At 39.6% G+C, this 20,690-nt stretch overlaps 1 protein-coding gene across 4 annotated transcripts in view; it reads left to right on the top strand.

The window, feature by feature from the left end:
• SCHIP1 (schwannomin interacting protein 1) overlaps positions 1–4,247 on the top strand; it is a 326,728-nt gene extending 322,481 nt beyond the window's left edge. For all 4 annotated transcript variants that reach the window (XM_075268731.1, XM_075268732.1, XM_075268734.1 and 1 more), the window contains one exon: positions 3,593–4,247. In XM_075268731.1, coding sequence (XP_075124832.1) covers positions 3,593–3,644 — 52 coding nt within the window. In that variant the 3' untranslated portion in view covers positions 3,645–4,247. The remainder of the gene's footprint in view (positions 1–3,592) is intronic.
• Positions 4,248–20,690: the final 16,443 nt, after the last annotated feature.

Here is a 20,690-nt window from a genome sequence, read left to right as displayed (position 1 = left end):
ATTGTTGGTAGAGAGGACAGCACATAGGCAAAATGTTGTTCCAGACTGCATTGCCGTAGTGTTCTTTCTTGTCAGTTAGTAGACTGTAAAAATTCATATGATTTTGGTGGCTGCCTCAGGTTCCAAACGGCTCCCGGAAAAAAGACCTGACTGGCTCCCTGTCTTTTTGTCAGGATTTTGAGGCGAATACGGCCTCAAAATCCTGACCAAAAAACCCTGTGTGAACTTACCCTTAGGGCAGTCCTAGATTAAGCGCTGCAATGAAATTCATGAAAAATCCAGCAATAGGAGCCATAGGCTAGGTAGAGCATTTCTATGAAGCCTTGGCTTTTGTAGCTTTTACTTTCTATAGCTCTTGAACCCAAATACAATAGGAAGAATGGGTCAGGGACATAACTGGATATAGTGAAGAGCAGGACACAATAGTAAAACAAGGAGATCCGATCACAGCTGCATCTTTATTTGTAAGGACGTACAAGAAGTAGTTCTCTAATAGATAAGACAAATATTTTATTTTCAAAGCCTGTAAGACACTGACATCTACTGGTTTCTTTTATGTAGTGCCTGTTGTCAGTGTGAAGTGGTATATTTGTTCACATTTTCCTATCACTTCTTCATTGTAGCTCATATTAATTTATTACATGTAAATGGATTGTACACTTCACTTATTTAAGCAGAAAGGAACATTACAGTTACGTGTTAAAAAGAGTATTTCAAGTTTACATGAATAGTATAATTCTTATTTTATTCTATAGTGATGATTTGCATTGAGCACTAGGTTTCATTGTAGGTTTCATAGGCTTTTTTAAAATAAACACTTATCCCATCGTCAGTGAGCACACACATTAAGCCTCTGTTCACACCATGTTCAGCATGTGTGCCAGGAAAATCTCAAACAGTTGTGCACATCTACCACTGACTCCTAAAAGTATTCATTTTCGGTGATTTTCGGTATTGGAAAGCCTACCCTCATATGATTCCCAATGCAGTTCAGGCTATCAGTCAGACATATACTAATAATTTTCTCTTTTGTCATATATCCATTCCATGGAAATCTAAATGATGCTGGCCATGGTGCACACAGGTCCTAACCTTTATGAAGTGTATCTTTTAGATTTTGTCAAAAGCCCCGAACAAAAAACTCCCACAAAAGGGATTTTTTTTTGCATAGAAAAATGACAGCCACCATAACAGATACTTGGTGGTCCTCTTTATAGTCAGTGGGATCTGTTGGGCTCCTCTGTGCCGGTCATTGGACAGATCCATCTTTAGTGTTCAATGACCAGCACAAATGTTTAGTGTTACATTTTTCTGTTTGTATTACACAACAGAAAAACTGAATGATTTCCTCTGAGAAGAGCCAAGCCTTTTATTGAGGACTTTGTTATTTTTGACACCGCTTTATCAGAACCGGTGAACACATTAGTTTCTCCTATAATATCTTATACTTTTCTTGAGTACAGAGAGGTTCTCCTCAAATACTTATAATTCCACTTGTTTAGAGAAGAACAGCTATAGATAGGACACAGATCACTTGTCTTACAGAACTGGTTTCATGTGCCTTGCTGCCTTTACTCATGCAGAGGGTAGATGTAATACCCCGGTAGACTTTTTCTGGGCATGGAGTTGTCCTTATGTACATGTAAGACACTTTGTGTGACTATGTATTGATACGCTTAGGCTAACCAATTTAACACTGTGTGAGTCAATGTTACTGATGGACATTGCAGTCTCTTCTCACATCCTGCGCTTGGACACAGATAATTTATTATTAAGTCTGTGTTTCAGCTGTTTGTTGAGCGCACAGTCCTAATACTGGCATTGCCATTCTCCATGAGCTCATAGGCAAACATCCCAGCCAGAACAAATAGGAGTGCACTGGACTTTGTTGCTCACTGCAGCACAGGCTCTTATATATTTACTGTATGTTGTACATTTGGGTCACTCTTGTTCTGACAGTTAAAGAATAGTAAGTAAAACAGCATCATTCTGACAATAGCCGAGACTGCGACTCCAGTTTATTAAGAAGTTATTTAAGCCCAAGCCAGGTATGGATTCATAAGGAAAGAGAAATATAATGGAAGGACTTATACTTCCCTTTTCTGATGGATCTACTTTCTGGCTTTGACTCAAAAAAAACTTCAACAAAAACTGCAGTGGTATTTTTAAAAATAGCTTTCTGCATAAAAATACTGAATGACACCATAGGAAAATACATAATTCCAAGCATGTCTTTGTGATAGGGGCTCATAGCAGACCAAGACGGCTACAACGTTTGATTTTCTTTCAGCATTTGTGACATTAATAAATATTTTATTTCATAAATTTTTACTCCTAACTGGGAAATCCTCCATTGAAATACACATTCTGTTCCATATTTATTCTCTTCTGGTTTTCTATTGTCGGCCGATATCTGTGCACTGCTTTTCATTGGAGTTTTATGTTGGCAGCTCCTATGTAATGCAGAAAAAGCTAAGGGGGGGGGGGGTCACTTTAGATGAATATCTATTGTCATCTGAAAACTTTATCAGTTTTGTTATGACACCAATATCACAAGTTCTACCTGTTGTATTTGTGGAGATCAGGATTAAAAAACACGGCAAGGATTGGCATGCTTATGCTTAACTGGTAATATCTCTGGAAGTGTTAAGGGTAGAGCTGCAGTCTTGGTGTCTTATAAGACTTAAGAGAACATTAAAAAGAGAAATGAATAAGTGACTTATCACTAACTTAAAAAAAATTATTATTATTAATCTATGTTCTAGTTTTTAAAGTGCCTAAGAGATATATAATTGTTTGAAGTGACCCTCCCTCTCCATTATACACTGTCTACCTGTAAGTATTTGGACACCTGTGGTAGAATAGAAAACCACATTTATTCATATTCAATAGTTTGTAGAGCCTCCTTGAACGGCGATTACAGCCTCAGCCCTCCGGGGGCATGCTTTCCACAAGTCCTTGTAGGATGGCTAGTGGTATTTTATTCTGTTCGGCTTGGAGAAGACAGGTAAGTTCTGTCACCGATTTTGGACGGCTACTGCACCTCTTTGTTCGGCGATCCAACTCGATAGGGATCAAGCCTGGGCTCTGGGCAGGCCAGTCCAGTCAGTTAACCTGATTGTCACTGTACCAAGCCATGGTAGACCTCGCTACATGACAGCTGGCATTGTCATCTTGGAAGTAACATTAGTCTGACCCATAGAACCGCCAGAATATAGGAAGCACACTGTTATCTAAAATAGTGCAATAGGCTTCAGCATTGAGTTTACCATGCCCTGGGACCAAGGTGTGATGTAAATCACGACCGCAGATATCTACATTTTCATGGGTGTCCAAATACTTATTGGTAGACAGTGTACAGGAACCTGCCCACCCTTACTACTCATGAAAGCAGTGTACAGATTTCAGCTGACAATATAGAAACAGGAAAGAATAAATAAGGAACAGAAAGTGGATTTCAGCACAGGATTTTACTGGAAGGACCAAAAATTCATAAAAGTCTAAACTTGGTTGAAAGTTTAGTTACACTTGCGTGTAAAGAAAGTAGCTCTTGTATATAAGGCTAACTGTTTTTGTTTTTTCTTTTCCACAGACATGCTGAAAGTCAGCAGAAGCACATGGCAGAGAAAATGCCAACAAAATAAAGCAAAAAGCCATTGAACATTAGGAACAAGCTAAACTTTAATTTTGCTTTTGTGGTTGTCAAAATGCTGATGCTCAAGATGATACACAAGAAAAATCAGTGTTAGTCTTTGATGATGTCTGAAGCTTTTTGTCCAGTGATTTGGCCTCTGCTTCCTAATTTATTTTAACTTTTTACTCGTGCCACTTAATACCCGGCATTTTATTAAGAATCTATATATGTACAGTACTTATGCCATTACAGACTATGGATAAAGAGACAGATAATAGTTACAAATTGTATTTATTTTTTTCATTTGCAAATATTTTTGGTTGATCAGTATTTTACCTATAACTACCTTTTCTTCTCCTTCACTGTAGTTCTCAAACACAAATGTTATTGACGGTGCTAAACAAGTCAACAACTACACGCCTGCCTCATCGTAAAATTGTAGCTTTCTGTATCTTGTATAATTCAATCAGTTGTCAACATTTTGTGAATGTTGATTTTCTGACTTCCATTTTTAGATGTGCTATTGTATTATTCAACTGGATTAAAAGGAAAGGTCACAGTCAAAGGTTTTATGTATAAATATGTAAAATAAACTTTAAACATTTGTTTTGTATGTTACTGTCTTTTGCCTGGCATGGTCTGTGGATTGCTGCACTGTACTCTTGCATCAGATTACAAGTGACTTCTATTCGTAAAGGGGAACTCCTGACACACCCCAATTTTCTTGATCACTTTTATTTTATAACTTTCTTGTTCTCCTTGACTCTATAGATTTATGTATTTGTAAAGGCAGCTTGCCCACCTGATAATAAACACTCCTGGAGGAAATATACTGCAAAGCCCTCTCAAAATCGGAGCCATGGCAGAACCCCAAAAATCAGAATAAAATCTCGGCCTAGTTCTGGTTTTGCACAACAGGCCAGCAAGTATTGATAAACCCCTTGTTCCCGTGTGTATTAGGGCCTGTTCACGTCACGTTTTGATAATCATTTTAGCGGATCAGAGTTGCGGATGGAAACAGGTGACCATCTGTTTACATACGGTCAATGTTAAATATAAATGGATCCATTTCTATTCATTCTTTTGTGGGACAAAAAAAGTGTGGTTTGTCCTACTTTTTTTCTTCCTACAGTAACTGATCGGTACATAAATGGATGATCATCAGTTTTCATCCATTTTCAGATCAGTTGTTTTGCCTCTGCAAAACTTATCTGTTAAACTGATGATGAAAGCGTGATGTGAATGATCCCTAAGTTTGGTAACCCAACAACGCTCATCCCCCCTAATGTGTCCTAAAGGGAAGACTAGAGGATGAGTGACCAAGGAACACATTGAATTCTATGGACTCTATGGGGAGGAGGACAATGAAGGAGGGACACTAGGTAAGATGTAGAAGACACAGACTGTTTAACATAAATAAAGAACAGAGATTGCAGGGGTAGATTTACTAAGCAGAACTCTGGACTAACATGCCTTCCACCACATTTATTAAGTGTTTTAGACAATTTTCCAACTTGTATGAAAAAGGGTTGGGATACCATAGCCTAAGCTGTGACACTGTGTGCCAGAAAATATACCACATTTTGGCACCTTGTTCTGACACAAACTAAGCTAACTAATGTTTCTTGTGAAAGTGAGAGCAATCGCACACAGAACTTAAAGGTTGCCTGGATGTATAAGCATGTGGCATCCTAGCAGATTTTCTGCTACGAATAGCCCCATTATGACTGTCGCACATTTAATTTTTCTCCCTGAGTCAGGGGGTGTGTACAATAAAGATCAGTCTGCCCCCCCATCCATAACTACTACTGGTTTCTTTACATCTATTTCTGCAACAAGAAGCAGATGAGAAGAGCCCAAGTGACTCTAATATAGGAGATTCAGGGTACGCTGGACTGTAGATCCCCAGATTATGATGCAGCTAAAAGATCCCCGACACACAAAAGAGAAAAATCTCTGAGTACAGTCAGGAAAGGTGCATGCTGTCTAGGACCTGCATCCCATTAGCAATAACATATGTTGCCAGAAGTAGATACAGGTAATTAATAGACTTTTATTATATTGTATGCTATTTTTTTTCTGTGTGATGTACAGAAAAAGTTAAGGGCAGACATGTGCAGGCTATGAGAAGAGACCACTCGCTCCAATCACTTGAGCGTCCATCTTGATTTATTTTTTTTTTATGTGGATTGTGAGCCCCATATAGGAATTGCAATGTACTTTTTTTTTCCTATCAGTATGTCTTTGTAGAATGGGAGGAAATCAATGCAAACACGGGGAGAACATACAAACTCCTTGCAGATGTTGTTCCTGCCAGGATTCGAGCCCAGGACTCCAGTGCTGCAAGGCTGCAGTGCTAATCACTGAGCCACCGTGTTGCCCCCAAGAGTCCATCTTGATTTTGAAGATAACAAAGGACAGAACTTCCCTAGTAACAGGGAGTTAATAGCAAATTAGCTAGAAGGGAGACACCTAGTGGCAGTAACTTTAGAGAGGATTTTCAGACAGAAAACATAAATATTTTTTAATGAAGTGCATCACATTTTGGCCAAAGTTAGTGACCATTTAATGAACAATATATATATATTCAGCTTTATGACTCTACACAGAATACATATGAAGCAGTATTTATACAGTAAGGCCGGGTTCACCCTGGAGTTTTTTGGACCAGATTTTAACACGGTAGCCGCCTCATAATCTGGTTCAAAAAACGGCTAGCCATGACTGGCTGTCCGGGCAGTGCATATAGTGCACTGGCATCCAGTCGAGGCATTCCGCTCAGGATTAGGTTCAAATGAATGGGCCTAGTCGGGAGCGAGTGTCGCGAGGCAGATGTCTGCTGCTAAATCTGCCGTGGAATCCGCTTGAGGAAAGGGCATGTTGTTTCTTTTTTCCGCGAGCGAAAAAGGAACATGTTAATTTCAATGGGAGGCATCAAAATCCTGACCAAAAAACTCCTGTGTGAACCCAGCCTTAGTTACCCAGAATGGTCAATTATTCCATATTACAGCTCCTTACAATACATTCATGTGTCAGCCCTGCTGGTGTATGGTTCCCACAGCCCAAACTGGTGTGTTCTTATAAGTTCACAGTTACGGACACAGTGTATTAACCTCAAATACTAGGACTTCCTAAATAAATTCTGAAACATCCTGATAAAGAGGATGTCAGGGTCTAGGCTTGCTGTTTGGACTGAACACTTCCTCTAAGTTTATAAAGTGGAAATTCTAGTGGCAAGAAAATATTCATTTACACAAATTGAAATTTTCTCTTACTATGTAGTTCCTTCTGAAAAGTTTACTGGATATAATAAAAGAGAATAATTTAAACTACTTAAGTGAAAAGGTTAAGTGGCACTATGATCTCTGAAGTCACAAGTCTCTGCTATTCCTTTGTATTAGGATGATGAGCTCATATGAGCACCATAGAGGCTTCTGAAAAAGTGAATGGGATTTTGGTCATGTCATAATTATAAGGAATTCTACCATAAAAATATGAATTGCCTATTCGCATGATAGGTGACTAAAGTATGATCAAAAGAATGGGGCGTGGCTTAAATTCATCAAGATGCGCCAAAATTCGGACTCAAAGCCAGCTGAAAAGGTGGTATAAACTTAGACTAGACAGTCTAAACATACCCTAGATTTCTCACCCAGCCACTGTGGTAAAACTGCCTATCTAAGTTTACATGTCTAACTCTTAGTAAAGCTGGGTCTCTGTCTGTGCGCAAATACTAATTACAGTATATTTAGCCTATAGGTCAGGAGTCAGCAACCTCCGGGAGTTGTACCAGGGTTGGCACTTAAGAAATATTTGCTCAGCAAATGCTATACTCTAAGGGGGCATTCACACGGAGTAACGCCGAGCGTGTATCACAGCCGTGCACGCCGACGTTACGGCAGACTGCCGAACGCTTCCCATTCACTTCAATGGGAGCGCTCGTAAACGCCGCTGTTACGAGCGCTCCCATTGAAGTGAATGGGAAGTGTTCGGCAGTCTGCCGTAACGTCGGCGTGTACGGCTGTGATACACGCCCGGCGTTACTCCGTGTGAATGCCCCCTAAAGGTTAACCCCTTCTTAGTGAAATCACCTCAATATACGTGATATGGTAAGTTGGGCTGTATGGAGAGCGCTTTGGAGCTGAGCCCTCCCCATACACGGCATACGCTGGCTGCATAACAAATTTTTAAACTTAGTCCAAACTATTAAAATATTTATCCCATACAGTGAAGGCGTAGCGGGAAAAAAATATATAATTTTTTCAACACTTTGTCTCCTATAAAATTAGAATAAAAAGAGATCAAACCATCAGAACTTCCCCAAAATGTCATCTTGTCCCGCATAAAGAGACGCCTTAACTAGCTCTATAGCACATAAATATAAAAAGCTACAAGTGTCACAATATAGCAACATTTTTTTTTTCAATTTTTTTTTTAATGTTTTACATTTTTTAAAAGGTATCAAAACATTACAAATACTGTATAAATTTAGTATCGCTGTGATTGTACTGACCCACAGAATACAGGTAACATGTCATTTTTACCGCATAGTGAATGCTGTAATAATTAAACTCATAAGAAATTGGCACAAGTGTGTTTTATTTTTCCAATTCCAACTTATTCAGAATTTTTTCCCAGCTTCCCAGTATATTGCACATGATATTGAATGGTGCCATTACAAAGTACAATTTGTTTCGTAAATAATAAGCCATCATGTCACTGTGAACTGAAAAATGAAAAAATGATGGCTGGGGAGAGGGGAAAACGTAGATGCAAAAACAAAAGTTGGCATGAAAGGATTAAAAGCTGTTGCTTCAGGTAACCCTTCTATGTCATGGACCATGTAAACACAATGGGAGGTGAGGAAGCAAGAAGTAGTAAGGGCGGGTTCAACCTGCACCTGGTCTCCGCTTTGCAGGGTTCTGGTCTCCGCTTTGCAGGTTTCTGTCCTCTGCCCAAGAAACTGGACAGGAGACAGAAACCCGGCAGTCAGTTTTTTCAAACTCATTCACTTGAAGGGGTTGGCAAAGTGACTGCTGTGAGCGTCTGGTGCCTCTCCACGGCGAAACCGTTTTTTTTAGCCACACACAAAGTCGGACATGCAGGACTTTGTGTCTGGTTAAAATAATGGTTTCGCCGCAGAGAGGGACAAGATGCTCACGGCAGTCACTTTGCCAACCCCTTCAAGTGAATGGGTTTGAAAACTAACTGCCGGGTTTCTGTCTCCTGTCCAGGTTTTCGGGCAGAAGATGGAAACCCGCACAGCGGAGACCGAGCACAAGTGTGAACCCACCCTAAAGCACTAGGCATTCTAGTGTCGAGACTGTGAGATGCCTAGTCTGAGGGTAAAAATTCATTATTGTACCTTGAAGCAAGTGTATAAGTAAGGTATGATATGGCAGCTGAATACGCTGAAGTAAAATCTTTATTCACTTCTGACAGGATGGACAGATTTCTATGGGTGTAGGCAACAAAAAAAGACGACTGTGAGGGACATCCTATTTTCCATAAAGAAGGGTTACTGCAGATTACTCTCAGCACTGTGTTCAGCCGTATCCACCGCAGAAGAATCATCTTTGCACAAAAAAGTCATGGACAAGGGTCACATTGAAATGGAAGTTTAATCAGCCAGTTAATTGGTTGCTGTGTTCATAATGATGCGCATTATATCATTTTCATGTAGGGGTCGACATCCTCACAATTATTGCATGGCACGCTGTCTACTGCATCTCTGACTCTTTTTCTAAATGGGCCCACAATATATAAAAGGTTGCTGAGCCCTGCTATATGCAGAAATATGCATCTCTATGGTTATAAAAGATTTTATATACCTAATATATAGTCTTAAAGTGTACCTTCAATTATAAAATATCTCTTCAGGAATGAATAGTACAGGTTAATATAAGAAACTAATATGTCTCATTATAAAAATATGTTTCTTTTTCCACTTATCCTGTTTTCCTCCTGTTGCCTTCACTCTGGCACTTATCACTAAGATCTCATATCTAGGCTCACATATAGAAGTGTATGGAGAGGGGAAGTAGGCTGAAGTCTATGGAGAGAGGAGAGAAAGGAAAGGGCGCTGGCTACTAATTGATTTATTGCTTCATTCTATACAGTGGTAACAGAGGTGTAGCTAGGGGTTCAGCAAAAGGAGGTGAACATATCCAAGTGGTTCCCCAATGTAGGGATACCAAAAGTATAACTATACAGTGACTGTATAGTGGTATATATCGGCTCTACACAGGGCTCTGCAGACCATTTAGGTGAATGCAGTGCAGTATTTGCAGATGACGTCTCTGACTAATTGTTCACATTTCACCTCTCGTCCATCTGGACCACTATGACCAATTCTTCTAGTCTTTGTAAAGTTTACAACACAGACATCTTTGGCTTCTCAATTTTCCAGACACCTGACCCACATTGTCCTCACCTGAAAAACCATTCTGCTGCTACCCCCAATTATGAAATATATAATACAACCCCCCACATCTTTGAATTAACAACTTCCCTGTGCTTAATAGTGCTCCTTATTAATAATGCCCCAGGTGTTTCCTAATTAAAAGGAAAAAAAAATATTGCGGTTCCAATACTCAGAACCCACAGGATCAGCTGTTTGAATGAACCGTGGTACCCGTGTAAGCGCCGTGACCCCCTTCTCTATGACACAGTGTCATTAATTTCATAGCGGCCATGTCATGTAACTACAACCTCCTCCTATACACGTCTATCGCTGAGTTCACACCAGCGTTCGGTCTCCGTACTCAGGTTTCTGTGTTCTGCCAGAGGAAGATGGAAACCTTTACTTTTTACTTTTGGTAGAGTTGGAAGGGACCTCAAGGGCCATCGGGTCCAACCCCCTGCGAGTGCAGGTTTTCCTAAATCATCCCAGCTATATGTTTATCCACATTCCGCTTGAAGATTTCCATTGATGGAGCGCCCACCACCTCCCGTGGCAGCCTATTCCACTCTCTCACTACCCTCACTGTCAGAAAGTTTTTCCTAATGTCTAATCTGTATCTCTTTCCCTTAAGTTTCATCCCATTGCTTCTTGTACTTCCTTGTGCTAAACCTGTCAGACCGGATCCGGCCGTGAGCGCCGGTGAGCGTTTTGGGCTCTTAGCGGCAAAACCATTTTTTTAAACTGGACACAAAGTCCTGCATGTCCGACTTTGTGTCCGGTTAAAAGAAAAAACTTACGCCGCAGAGAGCATAAAACGCTCACGGGCGGACACTTTTCAAACCCATTCAAATTTCAATGGGAGCCGGCATACGAGCGTATCATATTGAAACCAATAGGGAAAAAAGCAGTCCATTCATTTCAATGGGGAGCGCACGTATATTTAGTGTGAATGCACCCTTATAGTTATAATTCCTCCTTATACTATTAAATTAGCCACAACTGAGATAAAAAACAATAAAAATTTATGCTCACCTACCTGCCATCCTTTGATGAATGGAGCCGCTACCGTGTCCACTCACAGGACGTCTGTGTCTCAGCGCAGGAGGCTATGATGCTATGATGTCATCACGTCTGCCTGTGCCGAGAAGCAGACATGTCTGTGGTTCTCGGGGTCTTGTAAATCATAGGCCTGTATTGGCTTGTGGTTTACAAGACAGTTGCAGGATGCGTTTTAACTAGAGTGTGTCTGTAGACACCGACCTAGTTAAAAGTAAAGCATGTATTAATGGCGGCCCCGGGGTGGGCCCCACAGAGTCTTCCCCCCACTACCTACACCACTGAGCGGTAAAGCATTGTCTTGGAAGGTATAATGATGTCAAAAGAACCCACTCTGTCATCGTGTGCCTTCCAGCAGCCTCTTTCTTTCCTTCCTCCTCTTTCCAAACACTTCTATGTAAGAAGTAACTCAGCCTGATAAGTGGAGAAGACAAAATATGTCTGTGATAAAGATATATTACAGTTTCTTATATTTTTCTGTAGTCTTTTGTTATGAAGAACCGTTTTATAATTGGAGGTCCCCCTAGTTCATTATGTCATTGCCTGACAGAAAAGAAAAAAATGTAAAAAAAAATAAATAGAAGACTTGGGTATTCTTTTTTTGACAAAATGTTTTATTAAACGTTTTCAACCACGGTGATGTAATCTTTGAGGATAGAGAGCTAAGACATTGTATTTCCGAGAGGTTTAACCATTGAAGATATTGTGGACCTAGATATTCTTATTCTGTAATACATCTTAGAGTTCTGTAAAGGTCTAAAAATTATTTTGGAAAGCATGAAAACAAAGGAATATGTGGTTAAGACTAGTAAAGTTGGATATAAGAATAAAGTTTTATTTTTTAATATGGCAAAATAGGGTACTTGAGTTGAGGTATCATTTTTTTCAACCCTTGCAAAACTCTGTCCTATCACCGTGATGACCAGAGTAGACAATATGCATTATATTTTATCCACATACCTTGAAAAAAATGAAGACTTTTGTTCCTATAGTCAGTGAATACTCAGTTTTGATACTTAAATGAACGTAAAGAAAAAACTGGGATAAACGTTCAAAGTTTATCCCAGTTTTTGTCTTTGTCCTTTTTTGCATATCATTACCACCAACCACAGTTAAGTGGTCACTGGGCAAGAGCGGCAGCTCACAACAAGAACCGGTCATTTAGTTCCTATCCTCCAACATCTATATTTACGTGAGGCACCACAAATCTTTTTCCACATTCGGGTTCAGTTTTGATACTTATTTACAGGTCTAGGCAAATAGTATTATTGTCAGTTTCAACATCATTAGAATCCCTTTTTTAACTAAGTACAAGTTGTAATAGCCTTAAGAAAGGATAGTCTTCTCTTACTATTATTATTCTGGGGGCATCCCCTGTACTATCTGAAAACTCTTCAATGATGCCTCTGTCTTCTTCTCCGCCTCTGCCTCTTCTCCCACATCACCGTCACGTCTTCATCAAAAGCGCTAACTGGGCATGTCCGTTGGCCATTTTTCTGTGACAATGGACATGCGCAGTCGGCACTAGTGAATGAAGGTGCGACAGTGACGCAGGAGAAGAGGCAGTCTGGAGAAGAAGACAGAGGCGTTAATCGAGAGTTTTCAGATAGCACTGGGGACGCCCCCAGTGCTGTCTGACAACTCATTTACATATGAAAGAAAGAAGATATTTCTCAGGAATGGCGGCGCGAATCAGAATAATAAAGGTAAGAGAAGAATAGCCTTTCTTAAGGCTATTCCTACGTGTACTTAGTTAAAAAAGGGAATTCTAGTGATAGAATCCTTTAAGACAAAGGCTATGTCATCTAACCACTAAACTCTTACAATTGTTCCTACTTCCATAAGAACTTAGAACACTAAGCAATGGTTTCCAGGTCTTACCATGAAAGTGTGACACAGCATGCTGAACACCACAATTCTCTACTCACTTCCTTTCTGACATCATCTGAATAAAAATACAGACACAAAGGACTCGGTAACTTTTCAATTGACTGCTGAGAAATGGCCTCTCCTGCTTGTAGATTCCCATTGAAACTTCTATTTCTTGCTTTCAATATTATATTGTCACTAGAAATTGGACTATTACATTGAATGAACAGGACAGACTGGGACATAGAGGGGAAGTCCTGTCCATCAGAGGTCATGAAAGAAATAATGACAATATATCAATAAGCATCAAGGAAGGATTTGACTAATCCTTGTTCTGAACTTCAACATGATAGTCTAGAAAATGTTCCACTGGATTTTTCAGGGGTGAAAGGTAAAGGGGTTTCCCATGATTTTTTAATTGATTACTTATCCTTAAGATAGGTCATCAATTGAAGATTTGTATTGGTGTGACACTCTGGACCCCTGGTGTCATATTCATCATGCCGCCCCTGCTACCTCTTGTGTCTTCCCCTCTACCTCATAGATTGTAAGCTCTTGCGAGCAGGGCCCTCAGTCCCATTGTGTGAAATGACGTTCTTTGTTATGTACCTGTCTGTATTTGAACCCTACAAATTGTACAGTGCTGCGGAATATGTTGGCGCTATATAAATAAAATTTATTATTATTATCATTCGCATGGCCTGATCAGCCCAGTCCCATTCAAGTGAATGGGCTGTGCTTTAATACCAAGCACAGTGTCTGCACAAATGTCCGGCACTGTGTTAGGTGAGTAGTGGAGTGACTGCATGGCTCATCCAAACACCGCAGCCTCTTCAAACAACTGATCCCCCAAGAGCCCAGATGTCGGACCCCTGCCAATCTTTAATGGATGACCTATCCTAAGGATAATTATTTAGCCTGGAAAACTCCTTTAAAGATAAATGGACAATTAAAGAAAATGTAAAGGAATTATTCAAAATGACAACTTAATCTAAAATGTATGTCATAGATTACTGTAACCTTATCAAGAGTAAGGGTCTGTGGGACCTTAAAGCCCAGACTAAGATGATATCTTTTGGAATGGTGTATTCTGTAAGATTATTATTGATTTATTTTTGTGGGAAACATAGATCTTTCTTATTATTAAACAACAGCTGATGTATAATAAATATAAAATATGGCCAGAAAATGAAAAAAAAAAAAAAATTCCTCAAAAATCTTGTGTGTATGTAACGTATAATAACAAATAATAAAGTCTCTATTCATCAATAAAAATCATTCAGGTCCACAATTTTCTTTAACCTAGCACATAGGTAAGTGCTCAGAGATTGCTTGGTGAAGGTAACTGTAAATATAAGGCAGGTATGGAGACAGGCAGGCATATATTTATGTTGAGGTGTAGTGACGGGGTTAATGAATAGATTGTCTCCATATCCAATATAACCTTATCTTGGTGTCCTTTATACAGAATCTTTTAATTAGGATATTTTAAGGGATTCTTAATCAATAGGGTTTTTTTTCTAATATTTGTCCTGAATAAACGTTGCCTATAGCTTTTTTGTTTTAAATAACAGAAACTAGAGGTGACGGTGCAACTTAGGGCTGGCCAATAACCTAATTTCATTAATGCGCCATTTCAAATACGCACTATTTCGATTTTTATCAGGATCATAAAATCGATGTTAGTTCCATCTCGAAATCTCATATACTCCATGCTGACTTTCTCCTCCTACCGCAGGCTATAATCACTAGTTTTTCCCCTGTTGTCAATAGATGGGTAATAGGATGAAGAAGCCTACGTCAAATACATCTGACTTTATTTCACTATATCAGCTCACTATACTTTTTTTTATAGTTTCCTTAAGCAAAAGCAAAAATAACAATCAAGATTGAAATTGAAAATAAAAAAAGATTCTAACATTTAGGAAAAATTGTCCAGCCCTAATATGACTAAAGGTAACTGTCCATTCCACTTAAAGGGAGTCTAATACCACCAAAACCGTCTCTGAGTCACTTGTATGCTGTTGTAGTGGTTGTCAGTGATATAGTGAATATACCTTGTTTCATCATCTTGCTGCTGAGAAAATAAAGTTTTAATTAGGCAAATGATCTATTCGGTGCACCCAGGGCTTGGTCATGTCTGCTGCAGCACCTTTTTATATATGTAGAGGATCATATCAGGACCTGTCAATATTTATGGCAGTGGTGACACTTGGTGGTGCTCTGGCAAGCATAACAATGCCAGTAATACCTGCAAACTACTCTTTGTCTAAACAGCCTTGTTCACTATGTCACTAAAAGCCAATACCATACTATATAAGTGGTATATTCTCAAATCCAAAACTGAATTTTGGCACACAAAGGGTAAGTTCAGGTTCCGGTCCAAAAAAACATGTGAACTTACCCAAAAAAAGGCTTGTTCACTTTGTGACTAATGACCCCTACAACACCAGATAAGTGGATTATAAGGGATTTTTTTTTTTGTGGTAGACTAACTTTACTATATATGCATTCCTATATTATATCCATTGATAATAATAATAATAATAATAATAATAATAATAATAACAACAATTGTATTTATATAGCGCCAACATATTTCACAGCACTTTACAAATCAGAGAGTACATGACAATATTTGACATTACAATGTGACTAAGAAATTAACATATCAAACATTAGGAGCGAGGGGCCTGCTCAGAAGAGCTTACAATCTATCACTGGATGATATGAACAGCATTTTAAATTTTTAAGAAAAACAAGGACGTTGGTTTATTTATAGTGGTTTCCCATGGATTTATTCCCAAGATTAAACAGCTGGTCATAGAGTGGCTTCATGTATTTCAATAACCTGAATAATTGAGTAACTCTAGGAGTGTACAATGTGTACAATGCATATTTACTTTATAGCTACAGAGATGAAGCTAAAGGAGTTTGCTGAGACTATGACACTGATGACCTGTCCTTGATAAAGATCTGTAACATGTGACACTGGGGATCCCCACCAATCAGCTGTTGACTGATGAGCTCCAGTCCCTCTTCTCAGGCAGCGACATCATCTCCATTGGTCACATGGCCATTCTGCAGCACACTTCTGTTCAAAAGAATGGGGCTGAGCTGCAATATCAAGTACAGCCACGGTACAAAGTATGGCAAAGTGCTTGGTAGAAGAGGCCACAGCTGTCAATAACATAGTCATGGAAAACCCCTTTAAAACCATAGTCACAAACAAAAGGGTATGGAGAGATATCAAAATGCTGCTCTCTCCTAGATGGTGCTCTCTTCTAGATGGTGATCTTTACTCTCATGTCAGCAACCTCCTCTCAATCCCATGACAATTGAGGGATTGCATTTGTGTCCAGCAATGTGCTAACCTGATAATACATTGGCTCTGCTCATGCAGTTACCTCAATTGTCTCTTCACCTTGGGAAGTACCTGGAAGAATAAATTAGGGGATTACTCCAGTAGTTATTCTGTAATCTATTTTATTTATGGTTTACAGAATGGCACGCCACCCCCACCCCACCGCCCTGCCAGATTGAATAGCGGGGTAGGGGGAGGGTGCTAGTGGTAACATGACAGTGAATACAGTGCGTAGTGACTTACCGGAGACACTCTCTCGCTCACATTTCCCATCTCTTCCCTCTGGATCGCCATGACCACTTATTCCAGCTGCAATTTGTCTCTGTAAAGTTTGCAACACAGACATCTTTGACTCCTTACTTCTCCAGGCGCCTTATCCATATTGTCCGCACCTACACAAAGCCCCTTAACTAGTGCCCCTTATTAATAATAACCCCCTTATATTAATAATGCCCCTAATAACTCTTATATAAAAAAAACCCTTGTATTAATAATGCCCCTAATAGCCCTTATATAAATCTCCCCTTGTATATACGGTATTTATATAACGGCTATTAGGAGCATTATTAATACAAGGGGAGTTATTTATATAACAGCTATTAGGGGCATTGTTAATCCAAAGGGGATTATTTATATAACGGCTATTAGTTATTATTGCATTATTAATACAAGGGGGGTATTTATATAAAGGCTATTAGGCACAGTATTAATACAGGGGGGTATTTAAAATACCCCCCCCCTTGTATTAATAATGCTCCTAATAGCCCTCATATAAATATCCCTTCTTATATTAATAATGCCCTTAATAGACCTTATCTAAATCCCCCCTTGTATTAATGAAGCCCCTAATAGCCCTTATATAAATAATACCCCCCCCCCTCCCTTTGTATTAATGATATGTGGTATTTATATAATGGCTATTAGGGGCATTATTTAAGGTACCCCCCTTGTATTAATAATGCCCCTAATAGTGCTTATATAAATAACACCTGTTAATAAATAAAGTGCCCCCTCCTAACAACCTCCTAAATTACCCACAACTCGCCTAAAAAAAAAGTTATACTCATCAACCTAGGAGCGCTTGATGCAGCCGGTGTCTCCTCTTCATTACCCGGGATCACAGCGTGCAGGATGTCTGCGTCTCAGAGAAGTAGATGTTGTCTGTATTCTTTGTGTCTACAGTCATAGAATTAGTTTTAACTAGATCAGTGATCTAGTTAATAGCACTGCCTGGGGCATTACTGTCAGGAGGAGCGGCATATAAAAATGGTCTAGGGCAGTGATGGCGAACCTATGGCACGCGTGCCAGAGAGGGCACGCAGAGCCCTCCATGCTGGCACGCGTGCGGTCGCCTGGATCGCTCACCAACAGGGAATCCGGTACAGGATTCCCCGTTGATGAGCGATCACTGCCTTCAGTTGTATGTGCAAATGCACATACAGCTGAAAGCTGTCAGGGTAGGCCGCGGATCGCGCGACCGCGGCCTACACTGGCTGCAGAGTTTGACCTCTGCCCCGACGCGGGCGCGATGACGTCATCAGCGCCGCCAGTGACAAGAAGGTGGATGCCGGCGGCTCTTCAGGGGTGAGTATGAGAGTGGCTCACTGTGTATATGATGTTGGGGGGAGCGCTTATAATACTTGGTGGGGTGTATGATACTGGGGGGGAGTGTATAATACTGGGGGGGCTTATAATACTGGGTGGGGTGTATAATACTGGGGGGAGTGTATAATACTGGGGGGAGTGTATAATACTGAGGGGGCTTATAATACTGGGGGGAGTGTATAATACTGGGGGGGCTTATAATACTGGGTGGGGTGTATAATACTGGGGGGAGTGTATAATACTGGGGGGAGTGTATAATACTGAGGGGGCTTATAATACTGGGGGGAGTGTATAATACTGGGGGGGCTTATAATACTGGGTGGGGTGTATAATACTGGGGGGAGTGTATAATACTGGGGGGAGTGTATAATACTGAGGGGGCTTATAATACTGGGGGGAGTGTATAATACTGGGGGGGCTTATAATACTGGGGGGTGTACTAAAGAGCATATAATACTGGGGGGGGCTATTTATAAGCACACAATACTGTGTGTGGATGCCACTGTGGAGCATATAATCCTGTGGGGGGGGGGACACCTACTGCGGAGCATATAACACTGGGGGGCTACTGTGGTACTGTGGAGAATATAATATTGTGTGGTGGGCCCACTGCAGAGCATATAATACTGTCTGGGGTCCCCTCACTATTTATATCACACAGTATCTGTTTTATAGCAGACGTGATATTAGTACAGGATGTAAGAATATTACACGGTAACTATAAAACAGATCCTGTGCGATGTAAATAGTGAAAATTAATTGTTCAAAGTACCAAATGCCGAGACCTTTACATTTCAGTACAACGTTGTTTGTATTATTGAAAGCTCTGTAAAGCCCCACATGACTGTAATTTTTGGTCAGTAACTGTCCGCAATTGTGGATCCGCATAGTATTAAGTCTATATTGTCGTGTTGGCACTCCGCGAAAATTTTGTGGGTTTTGGGTTGCAGTTTGGGCACTCGGTCTCTAAAAGGTTTGCCATCACTGGTCTAGGGCATGACAGAAAGCACTCAGACCAGCACCCTTCCATGCCGTCCCCCTGATACTACCCCATGTCGCCTCATTAGAGGTGCGGCCCTGCTTCATCTAACTGAAAACGTAGAAAAACTGCTTGATAAATGTCTAATTTTTTTTGGGATGCCCCGAGTATCCAATAGCAAGATAAAGACTTCTATATGTGACAGAACATAGTTTGCAAATATAATGCCAACTACAGTCTATAACGATTGTATGTATGTTCTGTTCTCTTTATGGCTCATCCCTATAAATAGAACCGTTTCACTCATGTATATAATAGCAATTTCTTTAATACATAGGGTATTTTGTCTGATGCTGGATGATAAATCTGACATACCTTTACACTGTCTAATCTATCTTTATACAACCTTTAAATTGGTTTTTTTTAAGCCAGACTTTTTCGACCTATTTTGGTGCATTTTTGTCACAACATTGCACATATAAGCCATATCTCTTTTTCTGAGAATCCATGCTAAAATGTCTAACATTTCTAAAAAAATTTAGCCCAAATTAGATGTTACAAGATGTGCCACACTGTGCCAAAAATGCACCATGTGTACACTAGTGTCTAGTCATAACCACAAGAGTAAAGCTGGGCCACTATGTGATGTCCCGATTTCTACAACCTTGTGAGACAACATCAGCAAAACCATCAAAAATACATACATTTACCAAGTGCTTTCTTTCTTTGTTTTTTTTCTAGCATTACGTCACTGTCTTGGCTGAGAGTGACACAAAGCTAGAAGTGTGTAAGCTGTCATGGAATCTCCTTACGAGATAGCAGTTTCTGTATCATATCCTTTCCATATATGTCACCTTTAGATTTTGTGGTCGGGACTAGTAGACACAGTATACACAAGTTCTCCACTGGAGTTTCACTGCTATACCAAATGAATGTTTAGTAGTAATGTAACTTCATGAGTGTTTTTTGTTATAACTGTGTTAAACCACAAAAGAAGAAGTGTGCCAACAATGAGCGATTTCCATTACTACAATAGACTGTCATCTAAAGCTTCAGCGTCCGTATGGAAGAAGAAGAATCCAGCTGATATTTATTATTATTATTATTATTATTATTATTATTATTTCAGAGTGTTGTGAACTAATATGCTAATAATAAGGTCCTATTCCTAGCCATTTAGCGGGTCTGTGATGGCCACCACACAGATATTATCTATGTGGTGTTTTACCACATACCCGGTACATGAACACGCTCATGTATATGTAGAAATATTATGGAAAAAGTACATAAAAAATATTAGGCATTGATTCACAGAACAAATTATTATTTATTCATTTTATAATAAAGACTGTAGTTTCATTAGGATCTTTATATGAATGGTAAGAAAACTTCTTAGCATCCTCCCTTCAAGCAACTTGTAGAGGTCACAGGTATTCTAATTTTACTATACATAATATATGTGGGTATATATATATACAGTGCCTACAAGTAGTATTCAACCCCCTGCCGATTTAGCAGGTTTGATAAGATGCAAATAAGTTAGATCCTTCAAACTTCAAACAAGAGGATTTATTAACAGATGCATAAATCTTACAAACCAAAAAGTTATATTGCTCAGTTAAATTTTAATAAATTTTAAACATAAAAGTGTGGGTCAATTATTATTCAACCCCTAGGTTTAATATTTTGTGGAATAACCCTTGTTTGCAATTACAGCTAATAATCGTCTTTTATAAGACCTGATCAGGCCGGCACAGGTCTCTGGAGTTATCTTGGCCCA

Source organism: Leptodactylus fuscus, chromosome 3 (genome assembly GCF_031893055.1).
Source record: "Leptodactylus fuscus isolate aLepFus1 chromosome 3, aLepFus1.hap2, whole genome shotgun sequence".
In the NCBI taxonomy this organism is placed as follows: Eukaryota; Metazoa; Chordata; class Amphibia; order Anura; family Leptodactylidae; genus Leptodactylus; species Leptodactylus fuscus.
Note: the sequence above shows the minus strand (reverse complement) of the source record. Positions and strands in the feature narration are given on the sequence as shown.